This window comes from Penicillium waksmanii, assembly GCF_028829765.1.
Source record: "Penicillium waksmanii strain IBT 27052 chromosome Unknown utg000008l:1.0-5622682.0:1.0-5626561.0, whole genome shotgun sequence".
In the NCBI taxonomy this organism is placed as follows: domain Eukaryota; kingdom Fungi; phylum Ascomycota; class Eurotiomycetes; order Eurotiales; family Aspergillaceae; genus Penicillium; species Penicillium waksmanii.
This window is the reverse complement of record NW_026643254.1, coordinates 2,765,738-2,782,255: the sequence shown is the minus strand read 5'-3', so window position 1 is coordinate 2,782,255 and position 16,518 is coordinate 2,765,738. Positions and strand designations below refer to the sequence as shown.

At 46.6% G+C, this 16,518-nt stretch overlaps 5 protein-coding genes across 5 annotated transcripts; 1 reads left to right on the top strand and 4 right to left on the bottom strand.

Annotated features, from left to right (window-relative positions):
- Positions 1-237: 237 nt before the first annotated feature.
- On the bottom strand, positions 238-2,038 carry N7481_009352 (cytochrome P450; the record flags this gene model as incomplete). The annotated part of the gene is made up of 5 exons (XM_057268571.1): positions 238-323; positions 442-1,313; positions 1,369-1,493; positions 1,550-1,737; positions 1,807-2,038. The coding sequence occupies 5 exons, from the start codon at positions 2,036-2,038 to the stop codon at positions 238-240; spliced, it is 1,503 nt and encodes a 500-aa protein (XP_057119248.1).
- Positions 2,039-5,453: 3,415 nt separating this feature from the next.
- On the top strand, positions 5,454-6,862 carry N7481_009351 (putative integral membrane protein Pth11-like; the record flags this gene model as incomplete). Its single annotated transcript, XM_057268570.1, has 6 exons — positions 5,454-5,595; positions 5,645-5,664; positions 5,714-5,750; positions 5,814-5,881; positions 5,946-6,316; positions 6,376-6,862. The coding sequence occupies 6 exons, from the start codon at positions 5,454-5,456 to the stop codon at positions 6,860-6,862; spliced, it is 1,125 nt and encodes a 374-aa protein (XP_057119247.1).
- Positions 6,863-10,128: 3,266 nt separating this feature from the next.
- On the bottom strand, positions 10,129-10,560 carry N7481_009350 (uncharacterized protein; the record flags this gene model as incomplete). Its single annotated transcript, XM_057268569.1, has 1 exon — positions 10,129-10,560. The coding sequence occupies one exon, from the start codon at positions 10,558-10,560 to the stop codon at positions 10,129-10,131; it is 432 nt and encodes a 143-aa protein (XP_057119246.1).
- Positions 10,561-14,049: 3,489 nt separating this feature from the next.
- N7481_009349 (uncharacterized protein) lies at positions 14,050-15,611 on the bottom strand (the record flags this gene model as incomplete). Its single annotated transcript, XM_057268568.1, has 5 exons — positions 14,050-14,143; positions 14,206-14,860; positions 14,920-15,254; positions 15,307-15,410; positions 15,462-15,611. Coding segments are annotated over 5 exons (1,338 nt in total), but the record flags the coding sequence as incomplete, so codon positions are not given.
- A 14-nt stretch (positions 15,612-15,625) lies between these two features.
- N7481_009348 (uncharacterized protein) lies at positions 15,626-15,944 on the bottom strand (the record flags this gene model as incomplete). The annotated part of the gene is made up of 2 exons (XM_057268567.1): positions 15,626-15,745; positions 15,774-15,944. The coding sequence occupies 2 exons, from the start codon at positions 15,942-15,944 to the stop codon at positions 15,626-15,628; spliced, it is 291 nt and encodes a 96-aa protein (XP_057119244.1).
- Positions 15,945-16,518: the final 574 nt, after the last annotated feature.

Here is a 16,518-nt window from a genome sequence, read left to right as displayed (position 1 = left end):
TTCATCTGAATTTGGCGATTGGTTCTAACTTGAGTGTAGTCGTACCAGCACGATTCTCCTCGCTGCCAACGATTCCAGTAGTACAGCCCGGAGTCCATGCCTTGAAACATGACTGAATAATAAGAAGCCGCCATCTATTCAACAATTCTGGGAAGTATTACTAAATTCTCTGTAAACGATCAAATGGTAATTGTACATATTTTGAAGAAGTAGAAACTATTCGCGACACTCCTTTTTCTACTGTGGGCTGACGGGAGGGGTGACCTGTGGGCGCTTGGAGATGGTCAACCACACATCCCGCCAATAGCCAACGCCACCCTTCACTACAAATTGAGCAGTCGGTTTGTCCTTCACGGACTCGGGCTTGAACTGGCGGAAGAACTAAGAAAAAAATAAGTAAGATGAGGAATTCTATACGGCCATTGAGGAGAAAGATCTTACCTGCAGGGGGGGCCTTGAATAGCTCCATCATGGCAATGTCGCGACCCAGACACACGCGGGAACCATATCCAAAGGCGAAGTTATACTTGTTATATGACTTGGCCTTCTCCGCATCCAACCAGCGCTCGGGACGGAACTCCTCAGCATCCTCGCCATACAAAGTCGGGTCACGGTGCACCAGATAGGGGTTGCATGTGATCTCAGTACCCGCCGGAGCAAACTTGCCGTATAGTTCCAGACCAGGCTCGGGGACGTAGCGAGGGAAAATGTTCGGGGCAGAAGGGCAAAGACGCATGGTTTCCTTGACACAGCCTACAAAGAATGGCAAGTGCTCAATGACTTCGTCATACTGGGGCATATTGGAGATCAGTCCCTTGCGTGTGGCATTGTCAATTTCATCCATCATGCGGTCATATGATTCCGTGTTGGATAGGAGGAACTGGATCAAGGCCTGGAAAGCGGTACCAGTGGTATCAGCTCCAGCAAGTAGAACCAGGAGAACCTCTGCGCGAATATATTCCAAATCGAGAGGCTTGCCCTCGTCAGTGCGAGCTTCGATCAGCTTTTGGAGAAGGTCGACACGGTTGACCGGCTTGCCACTGTTGATATCCTCCACGCGCTCTTTGATGAGACGATCACGGAAGCGCATCAGAACACCAATGCCCGTGTTATCTTGTGGAGTGGCGACGAGATACTTCTTCATGAAAGTTGTCTTCATCCAGGATGTAAAAGGATGCAGGCGGGCAAGGAAACCGAAAGCAGGAAGGCCATCGTGGAAACCTTGGATGAGACCACCAACATCTTCACCCTTCTCAATGAATCCAAAGGGAGCGCCGAAACCAATTTCGCTGATGATGTCGTATGCCATATAGCTATTGGCGCAAAAGGTTAGCCAAGCTCGAATGAAACGAGTTGTGCCAAACTTACACTGCCCACCAGGCGAAATCGAAAGCCTCGCCAGATTTGACAAAAGTACCATTGAGCTTGTCGCTCCATTCGCGGATGCGCGCGTCGATCATTGGCTCCATGCTTTTGATATTGGTGAAGCTATACTGCATTAATTGTCAACACTCGTCTCGTAAATCATATTTTGTTCTATGGAGCTTACAGGTCCCGCAACGTATTTTCGGAACACTGCATGAGTCTTGTGGGACCTCATGTTGAACAGACTTTCATTCTCGCCGAAGCTACCCGTGATATAGTGTCCAGTTTTGTCCACATTGCGTTGGTAGACTTCGGGAAGCTTGGAGTGGTCGCTGACTAGCAGCAATGTGGGAGTAATGCGAACGACAGGTCCTAATGAAATGCAATCAATTAGTTATCTCTCTATATTTATCAGCCCTTTCTCGCACACGTGAATCTTACCGTATGTCTTAGAAAGTTCATGAAAGGTAAGATATTCCGTCTCGGCCAAGTTCTGCTTCGCAATCCAAAGACGGGTCACGGATGCCCAGAAGGGACCTGGGAATTTGGACAGCGGGTGGAAGAACCGATAGTACACGATTTGGTAAACGAGTTTCGAAATGGCGTAGAGAAAAAGAGCGAGGAAGACATTGGTGACTGACACCAGTGACAGCGCACTCTCTGCAAGACCCATGATGATGGCTGACAGATTCAAATGCACCGCATCTGGAGATTAGAAACTTTTGGCAACAAGAGGGGCAGAAACGACTCTCAAAATAACCGCGGAGAGTCCCCCCCCCCGCCATCCCCTTTCAATGCCATTCAAATGATAAAGGAGACGAAGCCATTGGTCGAGTGGGCAGTGCCGAGCCACAATGGACAATCCACCCTGGGCGGGAGTCCAAGTGCTTTTAGTTCGGGAATATCTAGGCCTCGCTGGGTCTAACGGCCAACTAAATCACCAAGGCGTGCTCCTTCGTTCTCTAAATGTGTCCACTTTGTCACTTAGCTTGGCTACTACGCTGTTGGCACCATTATTCGGTGGATATGTAATTCCACGAACCCTGTTGGCGACTGGAGACACGAATAGCTCATGTGGATATATGGGCATGATTTTCTTGGAAGCCATAGCTACGAGATGCCTAGGTACGACGCAAGACTCGTGTCTCGACGGTCTTTGCTGAAGCAGTAATGATTTTCACTCTAATAGGGTCCGAGCTGTCACTCACTCTTGATTCAAGTATTTCTAAAAAAGGGGGGATCCGACGCAATCTCCTGGAACGTTCGATGCCGTTATATCCACAAGGATGATCGTTATTCTAGGTCGCAATTGCCTAGAACGAATAGACACACGACAGGGCGTATTCAGGACCCCATTGCCTCGCCTCATTTGTACAAGGCTCGGTGGGGAGCAGCCAAGTGTCAGGCTAGGGCAATGGTGGATCGTGCCACTCAGTATCCACTCTCTGAAGGAGATGTTTTCTTGTCGCCTGCCTGCAGGATTTAGGAACATAATGTCATGAATCCACCTGTCTTCACGGCCACGTTGCGATATGTATTCACGAACGTGTTCATTTGCTTAAGTCCTTTATTAAATGGAATGCGGAGAGAGAAAAATGGCCCGATAAATGTTATGAGAATGCTTAACCTTAGATCGATACCCAGGTGATCTATCAATCGATTCTCGCAAACCAAAACGGGGCCTCAGAACTGGTCAATGCATTACAGGCCGTACTCTTGGGCCTGGTGCTCTCGAATAGGAACCCGGTTATCCGGAATCATCGTGCCTCCTCGATGGACATCGGATGTACTTCTCCACTACGGAGTAGTACTTGATGCCGTTGCCACCCACGTTCCCGTCTAACTTCCTTGTTGGGAATACCACGACAAGGGGTGATGGACCCTGCTGTGATGAGTATGACTCGGGGGTGCACGCCACATCCAATGCCCCCATTTCCCTTCGGTTGTGATCCTCTGCCCCGGCAAGTATCCATCTGCGTACCCGCCTCCTCAATTGCCAAGGCGATTGGAAAGACTTGCGCCTTGATTCGTCTACAAGGGTGTCCTTTTTATAGCGAATGTAGATCAAAAACGGTGATCGATAAGGCGAGCTGCGTTCAAGATCACTCTGAATATTTTTATTTCCTTCCAAAAAACAATGGAGTTCCTAGGGATGGAAAGCATCGTGGGAGTTCAATTGCAATGCTAGAAATCGGCATGCGCGTATGAAGTTCTCGTACGGAGTACAGATGGGAGTGATGGTGTTTGGAGGTGTCTCATCTACTCGTAGTTACTCCGCTACCCATCACGCTAGACTGTAGCTGCATGCACGAGGGCATGCTTCTCCCGTTTGCCCCCTGTTTTTTCGCACTTTAGCGCGTTGGACAATAGAATTGTTACTCGGAAGAGTGCGTGCAAATCACATGAACACTTAATTGTGACTAGAAAACATCCGCTTCCCTTGATTTCCTCGACCGGAAAGCTCGTGTCTCGCCCAATCTCGCTTAGAACTGACGCGGCTGAATGGTGACGACAATCGGAGTGTCCCACCAGTGGATATGGTGGGTCCGAGAAGGACGGCTCGGGGGGAATGAGGCTTGCAGATCATATTTGCTTTTAGGATAGCGCCCCGAGTGGGTCATGTTGGGGATCTTTCCTGATTTCGATGCCTTCTTGGTCGGCACATCGCGGCGCCCATTGAAGAAATCCCGGGGCCGTCTGAAACGCTGGCTGCGATGATCTCCTCACAATATCCTGGTCTTCCATGAAGAGTAAACTTTGAGGGCCACTTTTACGAGACACAAGGCGCATTAAACTTGCCGCAGCGCCTGTCAAACGAAAGTTTAAGACCACATAGATAATGTCATAACACGCGAATTAGGATCACCGTTGAAGTAAAACAAACCCAGACCTAAAAGAAATTCGGAGCACAAAACAAACAGAAAAGAGGTGGAAAGTCAACACTCGCCAGTCGATCGATATTTTCCTATTCGGCAGGATCTGCCGATGCCCCACGCTTGACTCGATTCCGATTTCAACTGGGCATGCTCGTTGTACATGATACATTTTCACATCGGCTGTGCATATGTACTTTTGAATTCCCCTCTTCCCCTTTCATCGCAAGATAGCGGTTAGTTTGTGAAGAATATCGTAATTGCACGGAGTAGATATTCAGAATTTAAACCCAAAATTGCTTTTGGGGGACCTTGATGCCAGGCAACCCAGACTTTTTGATCAGCAGTATACGAGACTTGACCTTCCGACTGACCCACACATTCTTTCTTCCCTGCTTATTCCCGATGCTCGTTCTCCGTATATACCCTCCTGACTTCAGGGCCTTTCCCGTTTGATGTTTGAGCCCACCCCAGAACGAGAACGAGAACACCTATCGTGCGGAGTACTACGGAGTAGGTGGTTCGAATTCACGTAGTGGACCCATAGTAAATATTCCCTGCGGTTGCACTGTTGACAAGGGGGACATTAGCCACATCTCCGCATCTGGCTGGCAAATCAAATGGCTCTGAACCTTGACGAGTCTTCTGGAGTCTCGGCTCGACGCCCAAAAAAAACATATTCCTAGTCCGTGGGATAGAAAGCGGACATTAGCCCTGTTTATCGGCGGTCTGAACCAGGAGAAGCTGTTGCATCGTCTCTGAACCGTCTGGTTGTAGTTCTCTCTTGGGTAAGATCTTTCCAATCCCCACGGGCTTGGCCACCTTTTGGCGGCAACGTTATTGGAACCGGTGGATCTGGAAGCTGTTAGGAACCAGCGCCATGCTGCCGCTAGCATATGTACGGAGAACGGCGGACAATTTAATTTAATTTTTTCTTTTCTTTTTTCAGAGTTAAATCCTGGCAGGCATGTGCCGCCCTCGAATAAAGACAAAGGTACATTCTTGTGGCGCTTTTCTCCATTGTATTTCTCATTCTTATTTCTTATTTCGTTCTTTCATTTCTTCTACACCGTTGGCTGTCTTTCTTGTCCTGGTGACATACTAGTAAAAGGCTTGGTCAACGTACACTCCTAATTAACCGCATCCAACTTGAACGGACATCGATGATTTGACTTGCCGTTTTCTTGTTCGCATTCGCTCTTTTATTTACTCCTCATGGCCATCACAAGTGATCATGGCTCACAAGGGCCCGTTGTTGTCGGGATTTGTCTTGCATTCGCCGTCCTAACATTCATTGTTTTGAGTCTGCGGTTGTTCGCTCGCGTCTATGTGCTAGGTAGAATGGGGTTTGATGACTGTGAGTAATCCTGCCCTGGCTAAGTGAGAATTGACTAACAAGTATTTAGATCTTATTATCGGAGCTTGTGTAAGATCGAGTCAATCTCTATGTGGGAAATAGAAACTGACAGCACCAGCTATTATCATGGGCATTCATCGCCGTCACTATTGTTGGTGAGTTCCTTGATCTCGACTATGAACTGCCCGTCTCTATAGCCAAGAGCTAACCTACCTCAGCGGTTGAGAATGGTCTCGGTCAACATGCGAAATATGTTGATCCGAACAACATGATTACCTATGGATTTGTATGTTCACAGCCATCTATTAATTGATCGCGTAGAATCCTTTGCTAATTCTAACTCTGTGCAGGCGGTTTGGCTGAGTTCAATGTTCTATCTCGCAACCCTTGGATTCATTAAAACATCCGTCTTATGGTTCTACACTCGCCTGGGCGACCGGACTCTCACCCGAGCTTCATGGGCCATGGTTGGAGTCATTGCGGCTCAAGCAGGCTCTTTCGTTCTCGTCGCCGCATTTCAATGCCAAACAATCAGCAAAGCCTGGACCGGTACCGGTCCTGGAAAATGTGTCAACATTAATGTGTTTTATCTGGCCAACGCTGCACTGAACATCTTTACCGATCTCCTGACCTACACTCTTCCCATCCGCGTCATCTTCAAACTCCAGATGCCGCGCAAGCAGAAAATTGCGCTGGCCCTGATTCTCTGTCTTGGTCTTTTGTAAGAGCACCGAATACTGCCTCATTGTCTGGATCCGCTCTAATACAGTTTCACCATAGTGCCTGTGTTTCCTCCATCATTCGAATTACCTATATTCCCGCCATGCTCACATCCCCCGATGCTACATACGCTATTAGTGGAGCTATGTACTGGTCCGTCATCGAAACAAATGTCGGGATATTTGCCGCCTCAATCCCATCCTTTAAGGCTATTGCATCTCGCTTCCTGCCCCGCTTCATCGGCGAGTACAGTAGTGGCAGAAAATACGGACCTTGGTCTGGCAATACCGACGCTCGCAAATACGGCTCAGGTTTCACCAGAGTCACCGACCCAAACCAGATCACAATGGGCACATTGAATGGCAAAGAAGATGGTGGAATGGGTACCCAAATCGGCGCTACCGTGAACGACAACTCGAGCGAGGAGAGGATAATCATTCCCGATGGGAAAATCTTCGCTCAGACAGAGATTGAGACTACCGTTGAGACAAACGGCATCTTCGATACACCGGGCGAGCGGGCTCACCGGTCAAAGCGTGGATTTTAAAAACTAAATCTTTCTTTTCCCCCCTCTCTTCTTGGGAGATTTCTTTTTATTTCATTGGAAAGGGAAATGAGATAAATTCTCATATATACGGATCACTATCAGCGGTACATATTGGCTGTACGAATACCCTTTATAGCGGCAATATCAATCATTACGAACTCTTGTTTCGCCAGATCTTACCTCAATGCACAAGCTTCAATCCTCTCATAGATTATGGGTGTGTACGGCGAACTGTGTTGAAAATGGTTAATTAGGCACCTGAATCGAGAACTACGCTGATTACGGCCTCCAGAGCGGCAATCGATCCTGTGTTTTAGCTTGTTTTATGAAAGGCTCTGCTATCCCCTTGGTGAATGGATCAGGCTCATAGAGTCCAGTAGATTTGAAGCGTTGACGCAGCAGAAGCAGTAGCAATGAGACGTGAAGGGAGAGAGAGAGCGTAAGCGAGCAAGTGAGTAAGTGTTGACGGAAATAATTGGAGAAGCAGACAGCGAGGGCGGCGTAGGCCAATTTTTCACAAGCTATTTTCAGATATTTATCCCAAATGAGGGAGGAACCTGGAGCTAGAAGTCAATATCATACGTTATACTGTTTAAGGTACTGAAAATACATAATCCCTGGATAGTTATAAAGTTAAACTGCCGTAGGTTCCTAGGTAGGTTGACTCGGGGTGTTTGCTACACCTCGGGTACTTCCTAGGGGGTTTCCTAGGACATCTCTTCAATGCCTTCTATCTCGTCCTCTAGGATAGTTATTACTGTAGCCCTCTGTACCTTCTTTACCTGCTTAGATAGTACTTTTGCCACAGTTTTCCTCGCTGGCTTTCCCTGAATCCTACTGATAGTCTGGTTTATACTGGTAATTTACTCTCTGTTACTGGAGCGTACAGCCGATACAACAGCAATACCTATTATACCGCTTAATAGTTCTTCGGTTAAGGACACCTGGGATATCCCTATAGAGCTTAGCGAGGGAGGTTTAAGGGATACTGAGGGATCATTATAGCTAAACTCAGCCAGTACTAGATAGAATCACCCGTACTGCTTCGCCATCGCCATAATCTGTTCTACCACTATAATCCTCGTCTCATAGTCCTCACTCCACACTAGATATACACCCTCATAATTAACACATTTCTTATCCCTGTACATACAGGTAGTATAATCTCAAGACTGATGCTCCCCAGCGCAGTACACATATTTTATTTTATTAGCACAGAAAGCTCCTATATATCTGTATTATTGACAGTTAAAGCATTGCCGCATACAGAGACTCCTATCATAAAGGAGAGCCTAATACCGGTTCAAATCCCAGAGCATACCCTCTTCAATAGCCTTATTCGCTGATTGTAGCCTGCTGAATTTAAGAATAATTAATGCTATTTTGGCTCCCTCCTTTGGCACCCGCAACCAGTTAATCTTTATAATTATGGTATCTTTCCCCCAGTAACAGGAGTTTTCAGCTACTATTGCTTCTGTAATTACTCCCTACGCCTCCCGTAAGTCCTAAATCATTGGCTTATCTACCAAGGAGCGTACCTATATACTGTATATAATAGCCCCCTAGGTCAGTATATAGACAAAGGCTGTTAAACCAAAGCCTTTAACCTATATATCTTGATACAGCTATATCAGTTATACTTCCCGTATATCTTGTACAGTGAGCCAGAGATTACCCAACTTTAACTAGCGAACTGCCTTCACTATTACTGTAGCCAATATAGCGGTCTGGGTACCCTTTACATACTCCGTACGTACCTTATTAGTATAATCTTTTATCTCCTTAGACGGCTTACTATGATATCTGTTCACCTGATTATAGTTATCGAGGCAGATAATTACATCCCGGTTATATACTGTGACCGGTACAGCGGATATGGCATTCAATGATAAGGATAGCGATAATTAATAGGCCGGTGCTAGTGCTTATACTGCTGCCCAAGCCCAGGAGACAGTGCCCATACAAGATGAAGGCTCTATAGCCACTTTTACAGCGTTATGAATCTCCTTGGAGAGGTTATTACAGAGGGACTGGAGCTCCTGCTGCCAGTCGTACAGGGGAAGCAACGAAAGGTCGCTAGTAAGGGCTCAAACATTTTCGAGGAGTTCCCGCACCCTATCTGGTTTCACTTAGGCTTTTAGACTGCTATTAAGCTCCATCAATAGCTCCGTGGCGTTACGATTGACGTTCTGAACGCATTCACGATTCAATGGCAGATTCTTCAACGCGGCGGGCACGCCCCCGGAGGGACGCGAAACCACCTTCTCCACACGCGGCACCGGCATATTAAGCTAGGCTATATAAATATAGGCTCAAAATGTAGCGCGTGAAGTTATTTAAAACTTGCCGTATAGTGCGGGTTTCCAACTGGCCTAGTTCCTGAGATATAACAAAATTTCGATTTGCGCCTTGAGTTGTTGGGCTCTTCAGTCCGTACGATCAGCCCCGAATTAATCTTCTCTTCCCCGGCAATCTAAGGTAGGCCAAGGTCTTTTAAAGCGCCGTAAATAATCTTTCTGTCCTTTTTCATGGCAGCTTCATGGGACTCTATGGTCGGTCCCGGTAGACTATCATTTATGCTTAAGTTCAATCCAGACATTGGGCGCAAAGTCTGGATATGACTGAGTTTTCAAGTTAAAGAGAGAATTCCAATGCTTCTGGTCGTCAGTCAATCAACAACTTCGATTCAATATATCACATACTAAACAATAGTTCCATCTGTTCTTATTCCTTTGAAATTCGGATGGACGAAGTTGATCTGAGAGAAAAGCATCCAAATTCCACCCATCTGTAATCGACGCTATGCACTCTTCTGCGCCGCCCTCTCCGCCCTCTTGATCCACATTTTTCCTCGCACTCAACATGTATTCGAGACATATTTCTTGCCAACACAAGACTTATCCTTTCCTTCTGTTAAAACATTCCCCCCCAGAAGTCATTTCAAGGACCTTGACATGCCCAAGCCAAGTACCGTCATACCACAGAGTAAAACATGCAGCCGCCCTCTTCCAAATAGACTGGTGGTATATCGCTTCTTCGACGATGTTTTTGATCTTTGTTCTGGTGGCTGTGGTATGGCATTTTCCAGTGGCATGGTAAGATACTTGAATCTCGTTTTTTTTCCACGTATACCGTTTCTCAAGAGATCCCCTATCGGTTGGGCCGAGATCTGCAGTTGAAAAAACGCCATTAATATGGCCTTGAGTGCTGAAAGTCAGGTTTCGAACGTAGACTATTCCGTCGCTTAATGTACCTTAAATCAAAAGTCAGCACAGGAGTTCAGTAGTCGAAATTTGTCCCTTACCGTGATATGCCATATCGCCGTTCAATTCACTCCGCCACAATTCAGACGAAGTGTTGAACCCGCTCTCAGCCAAAGAGTCAATGAATCCTGTTTTATTGACAGATAGTGAGCCAGTTCCGGCTGTATCTGGAATTGCATCTCGTTTTAGATCGCCTTCGTACAATACATCATTGGTGACGACGGTGCATGAAGATGAAGATGAAGATGCTGAGATGATACCGGCTATTCCGCTGGCCAAGGTCCCAACTCCGGCCAGCACCGCTCCTCCCGCAATACACCAATTTTGCCAATAAGTCATCTCCGCACGTTTCTCAAAATTGTTGGATGCGACATCGTGTGGCTGGGCGATGACTGTGGAAGTCGCTAACAATGCGAACACTGTAAGCACCCTCATAATGGATTTATCTGGGCTCAAAATAACGAGGGCAGTCGTTTTTCTCAGCTGAGTTGAACTTGAAGTTGGAGAAAGCTTGTCCAGTCCAGGAATATCAGAAATTTATATTCGCGGGCATAGCCAAATACTAGAAACCTCGTAAGCACTCGTACGTAATACAATGCGCTAGTGACAGTGTGGAATCATCCTGTTCGGGAAGTTTTCGATTTCGCTAGATGGACAGTATTTCTCATGGTGCTTTCAAAATAATCCAAGTGACCTTGTTGATAATAAAGTACACTTACGTCCTTCACCAAAATCTCAAGGTGGCCCACTTGCTGAGAGTAATGATTACGCTAATCATTTGCTGTCTACTTATTGGCTTGGCATCACTCATACTCGCAAGGACTCATATAGTTCTCTATTTACCTTGGTAAGCTAGAGCCGCCTCGGAAAAAACCAAAGAATTTTGATTTTCCACTAAATTTTTGATATGGGTCATTTCTTGATCGAGTCCCGTATCCGGCTAGTTTGTTTTAGCACCCCTCACAGGTTACGTGGCAGACCATCAACAGCCCCACTCCAAAGAATTATCGCAAGTTCACTGGGATGAAAACTTGTCGCTTCTTTCATAATACCGACTTACATCTCTCGCTGACCTTTTTCGCTTTCCCTCTTTTATTCACCATTCACGTACAACACTACATACGACTCTTTTGCTGGCTCAGCGGCCAGGCATGCGGAATTCTTGGTATGTTCCTCTGCCATCAAGGTAGACATGCATTCAAACTTCGGAGCAATTCAACTTTTCAAACATCATTACTGATTTGGAAATTTGCTCAAGGACTGGGCAGCCAAAAATTAGGTGTTGGCGCTGAATATCATGATCGCAGAGCTGTTCGATCTCAATAGACGGCTTGTCCCTTCTTTTGTTCTTTTATGGCTTGGTTGGAGGGCATATCCACGATTTACTGAGTACCAAAAAAAGGCATTTCGATATGCTTTTGTTTTTTTTATCCTGGGGCTCGTCTTGCATATTATAAATAAATTGACGTAGCCAAAGGCTATCTACCACCGCGGTCAGTCTGCAGAGTCGGCCAGAAACAGCGTGTCGTGGACTCATCTCAACAAGATAATTTGAATTTAATTGATGCATGCCCCAATTCTGTAAAGATATTGATTTTTGTTGACAACTTGCGTGTAACTGTTGCGTAATGTTGAGCACCGACTATCGACGATGCAGAATCGTCGCAAGGCCAAGACTGAAGACTTCCATATATGATCAAAAGCCTACCATCCGTAAGTCAGCCGGCGATGGAAAGATCTGTGGCAAGGCCCAGAATGATACACATATCTAGGTGGAAGGGATAGCGCAATTGGCCGCACGATAGGTGGTGGTTGATCATCGTTCTCCCATCAAGATCCTTTGCTTAGCTCTATCTTGATATCATGACGTTGGTTACCGTTATCCAGCTGGCCATGCATTACCGTGCCAGAGCTATGCGCTAGAGTTACAGACGGACGGGATATAAATAGTCGACAAAGAGCCTAGATTCTCAGGGACATCTACCTCCCTGCAAATGGATGGCCGACCGCATGGAAATTGACTCCAGTGACGATAGTCACGAGATGACTGACGCGAATCAGCAACTTGAACGCGAACTCCTTCAGTGCCAGAAAGGATCATTTCCAACTGCTGTGCATTCGCGGCGAATTGTCTCGCTCGGCGTTTCTCCTCATTACGTGAGTCACTGGACCTCTGCCGATGCCTTTCGGGAAATATATCAGAATTGGTAAATTTTGTATCCTTCATCTCATCGGATCATTAGGCTCAATCATAAAACAGGAAGGACGCCATATTGGAACGGTTCCAGATCGATCGAATCGCCTTCCGGCCATACTTCGTCGACGCCTGCGATCATTACGACGTCTTGGTACCAGACCCCGCGGACCCCGAGGGTCGCCGGTCCTTAGGATTCATCAAGTACGACAAGAAATCCAGCCGAATCATTTTGGCGAACGCCTGCATGCAGTTTTCCGTCGAGTCTCTCCAGTTGGGCTTCACTACCAAGAGCGACCAGAACCAGCTGGCGGGTTCCCACGGCGACGGACTCAAGCTGGCAGCCGTGGCTCTGTCCCGGGATGGGTATAGGTTGCAAGTGGCGGCCAGCCGGTGTTCCTGGAATTTCTATTTGCGGGAGCCATGCAAGTCTCGCCTCCATTGTACCATCACCCCATCGCGCCAATCAAGTTCCACTCAGACGGACTGGGCCGAAGATTTTGCTGGACTACGCTTCCACCCCGAGCGAGATGTTGCCGTGCTCATCGGCCCTGGACGCACCACCCAGGGTCGGCCGGTGGCACCTGAAGAATTTCTTCAGTGGCTACAAATATCGTAGGATATTCGAGGCCTCTCCTACCCGTCCTCGGTTGTCGAGACAAGCCACGGGGACCTGCTATTTGACCAAAACCTTCTTGGTAGGATTTATGTCCACGGCGTGCTAATCTCTGGAACAAATTCGATTTACCCGTTCAAACTTGGTTATAACTTTACAGAGGGGAAATTCAATCGCAATCGGCGATGGCTAATGGACCGGCATGGACTGGCAGAGCGAGTGTGCCGGATCTGGGAGTCCGCCCTTCAAACGCACGAGGACGTCCTTCTTCCGATATACGTGAGCCTCCTCCGAAAGACACCAGCGCTGATGGACGTTAGTCTGGCTGCTGATTTGCTCTTGCCCTCGACAATATCCCGCATTTGAACGTATTTGCTACACGAGTCCAAGGGCAAGGACTTTTTCTATTGCGAAACATCCGGAGCCTAGGTTTGTCGGAAGTCAAATATACGCATCACTTGTCACAGGCTAACGCTAATCTAGGATGTCAAGGTGATACGAGAGACCATTGGAAAAAGGCTGATGAAGCTGCCGCGAGAATTATGGCGCCTACTGCGATCGACTACCCTTATCCGCAGTGCTGCGGAGGAGCTTTCGATGCTTTTCCAGAATGCCGAGGTCTGTAGCTCCCCGGATACCACCTTCTCGAGAACTGTGCGGAAGGCACTGAGAGAATGCTTTGCCCTGTTGGATTCGATGCAGGGGATTCAAGTGGTTTATGTTGAAGGTTTCGATAGTAGGGCGGATGTTGTGTATAATTCTCAGCCAAAAACACTGAAGGTCCACCACTAATGGCTGGACTTTGACGATATACATCAGCGAACGCCGTGCCGGAACTGGATTCTCCGTAGTGCGAAGAAGGAAAGCAGAAAGCACGAACCCTTCTTTTGCGGCCACATCGTCAAGGAGCTCTTATCCCTTTCTATCTCTTCGGTATTTGGAGGCTCTAAGACTCCTCGAACCACTGAGATGAGGTATATGCGCCATATCCGACGTCTACTCCGGTACATGCCACACCAGATCATTTTGACAACTTCGCAGTGCTGAGTTTGCCATAATTGGAGGTGAGTAGTGCAATGATCCTGCCATTGGTGTAATAGAAACCATTCCATACACTCGTAGCAAAAACGTAGCCGCGATTCAGGAACTTGAAGGGCGAGTCCTTTCTCATGTCGAATGCATTCATGAATGTGGGCGCTTCTCTCACCCTTCGCAAGTCTGTGATAGTCTGTATCAGAAGCTGTGTCATTGTGAAATAACGGCGACTCACCTTTCAATCTTAAGTTGACAGCCGTTTGCGGGACAAAGACCTTCAATTGGCTGTTCATTGGGAAGGTAAATAACATCCTCTTTGCGGGAGCATATTGTATGGAGGTCCTCCACAAAAGAAAGTTTCTCTTCAAAGGTCAACTCAGTTGTACAAGACATGGTGGTTGCGATGTGTGCAAGCTCTGGCATGATTAGGTATTGAGCACGTATGCAAATGTCCTTTACCACTTGTACAGGCTTCCCCTTTCCCCGATTCAGAATATTTTGATCTCTTTTTGCCTGTATCCATGAATCTTGGTATTTCTTTAGGTCAACACGACGTTGCCGGGCTAATGCCTCTCTATATTCCCGCTTCATGGACTGGTGCTTCTCTTGGTCCTTGCGTTCTTCAGCAATTTGGATGTCTGTTCTCATTTCCACCATTTCGGGTAACATCAAAATACCCTCCTTCACGTGAGCAGGCAATTCAAGAGGCACACCTGGTTCACAAAATTGACCGTAGCCTTGGAAATACTCAATATGTTTTGTTTGAACTTCCTCATCAAGCACAGCTGAGACTGTATCTATAGAGGAGCAGTGGGCTTGGTAGTGCTCTGGGAATGTTTTTGGGTCTCGTTGTGCTAGAATCTGGGAGACAGGCGCGGAGCCATACATTTCTGTGTTGAGCGTCAGTAACCAGACTATGTACAGGGGATTTAATATTGGAATAACTTACTTTCAACTTCTTTGGCTAGACTTCGTCGTGCATCATGTATTGTTGGGTGCTCACTGTATCCAGCCGCGTCAAAAATCAGGTGAAGATAATGATAGAAGTCTTTGTTCGTGAGAGGGATATCTTGAGGTCCGTCGGCTGTCACATTCCGAAAAATGGGCTTTTTCAAATAGCTTTCTTTCCATCGCAATGGTATTTCTCCATTGGATAGATCATATTTTGCCAAATCTGCTTTGGTTTCAATTCCGAAAAGAGCGCCATGTCCCAGTGCAAGTCCAAGAAGAAGGTCGCCAGACGCGAATTGTGATCGTTTGCTGTCACGAATGCCAATTCCAAAACTGATTGTAGTTTAGCTTTCTGAGACAAACAAAAAGGACTTCTCCAACATACACTGTATATTCTGGATCTCGATTATTCTTGAGCCAAGCCTGATTGACTCTCCATCCAACTTCCCATTGAGCAGTAGGTGAAGGGAACAGGACCAAATTGATGTGCTCACATTATGGTTTAGAATTGAACAACATTTCAAGATATGATTTACTTACTTCATATCGCAGACCTCGTTCTCCTTTGTTCTCATCAGAAGGCATGAAAGACCCGACTCTTGCTCCTGTGAAAAGATATAATTGTAGAGCAAACAGTATTTGAATTTTGATCAACCCAGGAATAAACCTTTTGTGATCAGCCTGCCACATTGAAGAAACTACCTTTAAAAAGTCGTCTCTTTTGAAGTTGAATTTCTGTTTTTTTTCTCATTCACGACTTGACCATCTTTCGTTAATGTATTTTTTATCCACTGCACCCCATCGTCAACAGTGTCAAAGCTTGTCTGGAAAAAGAGGCAAGAGGGAACTCACAGCGTATATTTCTTTTCGATCCATTTCAGGGACCTCAGTTTTGGTAGCCTCTTTAAACCCACCGAAAAATCTCTCCGCGCACGCCTTAGTTGTTCTCACAGTTGGTTTCCCGCTATTGCTGAGCCGGCCAATAGTAGAGTCCGCATACCAGCGAATAAATCCCTTCACCATTTCATGGTTCGGAGGCGGGCAACCTGGAACAGTTTTGTAATCTTGAAATCCGTTTTCTGGGTCTGCCGTAAAGCTAGGGAGAAGTCAGCCTTGCTGTCGATTATGATAATATGTTTTTAAACCTACTCAAACCAAAGATTCAGAGTTTCTTGATGTAGTTCTTTGGTCTTTGGGATCTTCTTATCTTTGTTTCGAACTGCATCTTCCTCCTTGAAAGCACAAGGGAGATAGCCATTCTTCTGCCGTTGGAGACGCCGCCTTTCTTTGGTTCTATCATCACGCCTGGCGAAAAAGGCTTTTCGCCCATAATCAGATATTTTTTCGATTTGTGGTTGAATAGAAAACGCCTTGGAAAGGATTGAATTTTGGCACGGACAAGTGGATGGGGGATGGATAGTTCATGTAATGCTGAAGGGGGATTGGGGTCTACCTTTTATATCTGAGAGATTACAAACTCGAAGAAATACATGATAGAGGAATAATTTTTGACCGAATTATCCCGAAAAGCTGGCTCAGTCCCGTTTTTGATGCGGTGGGCAGGAATGACGCAGTTCTTCGTTTAAACGGAGACACT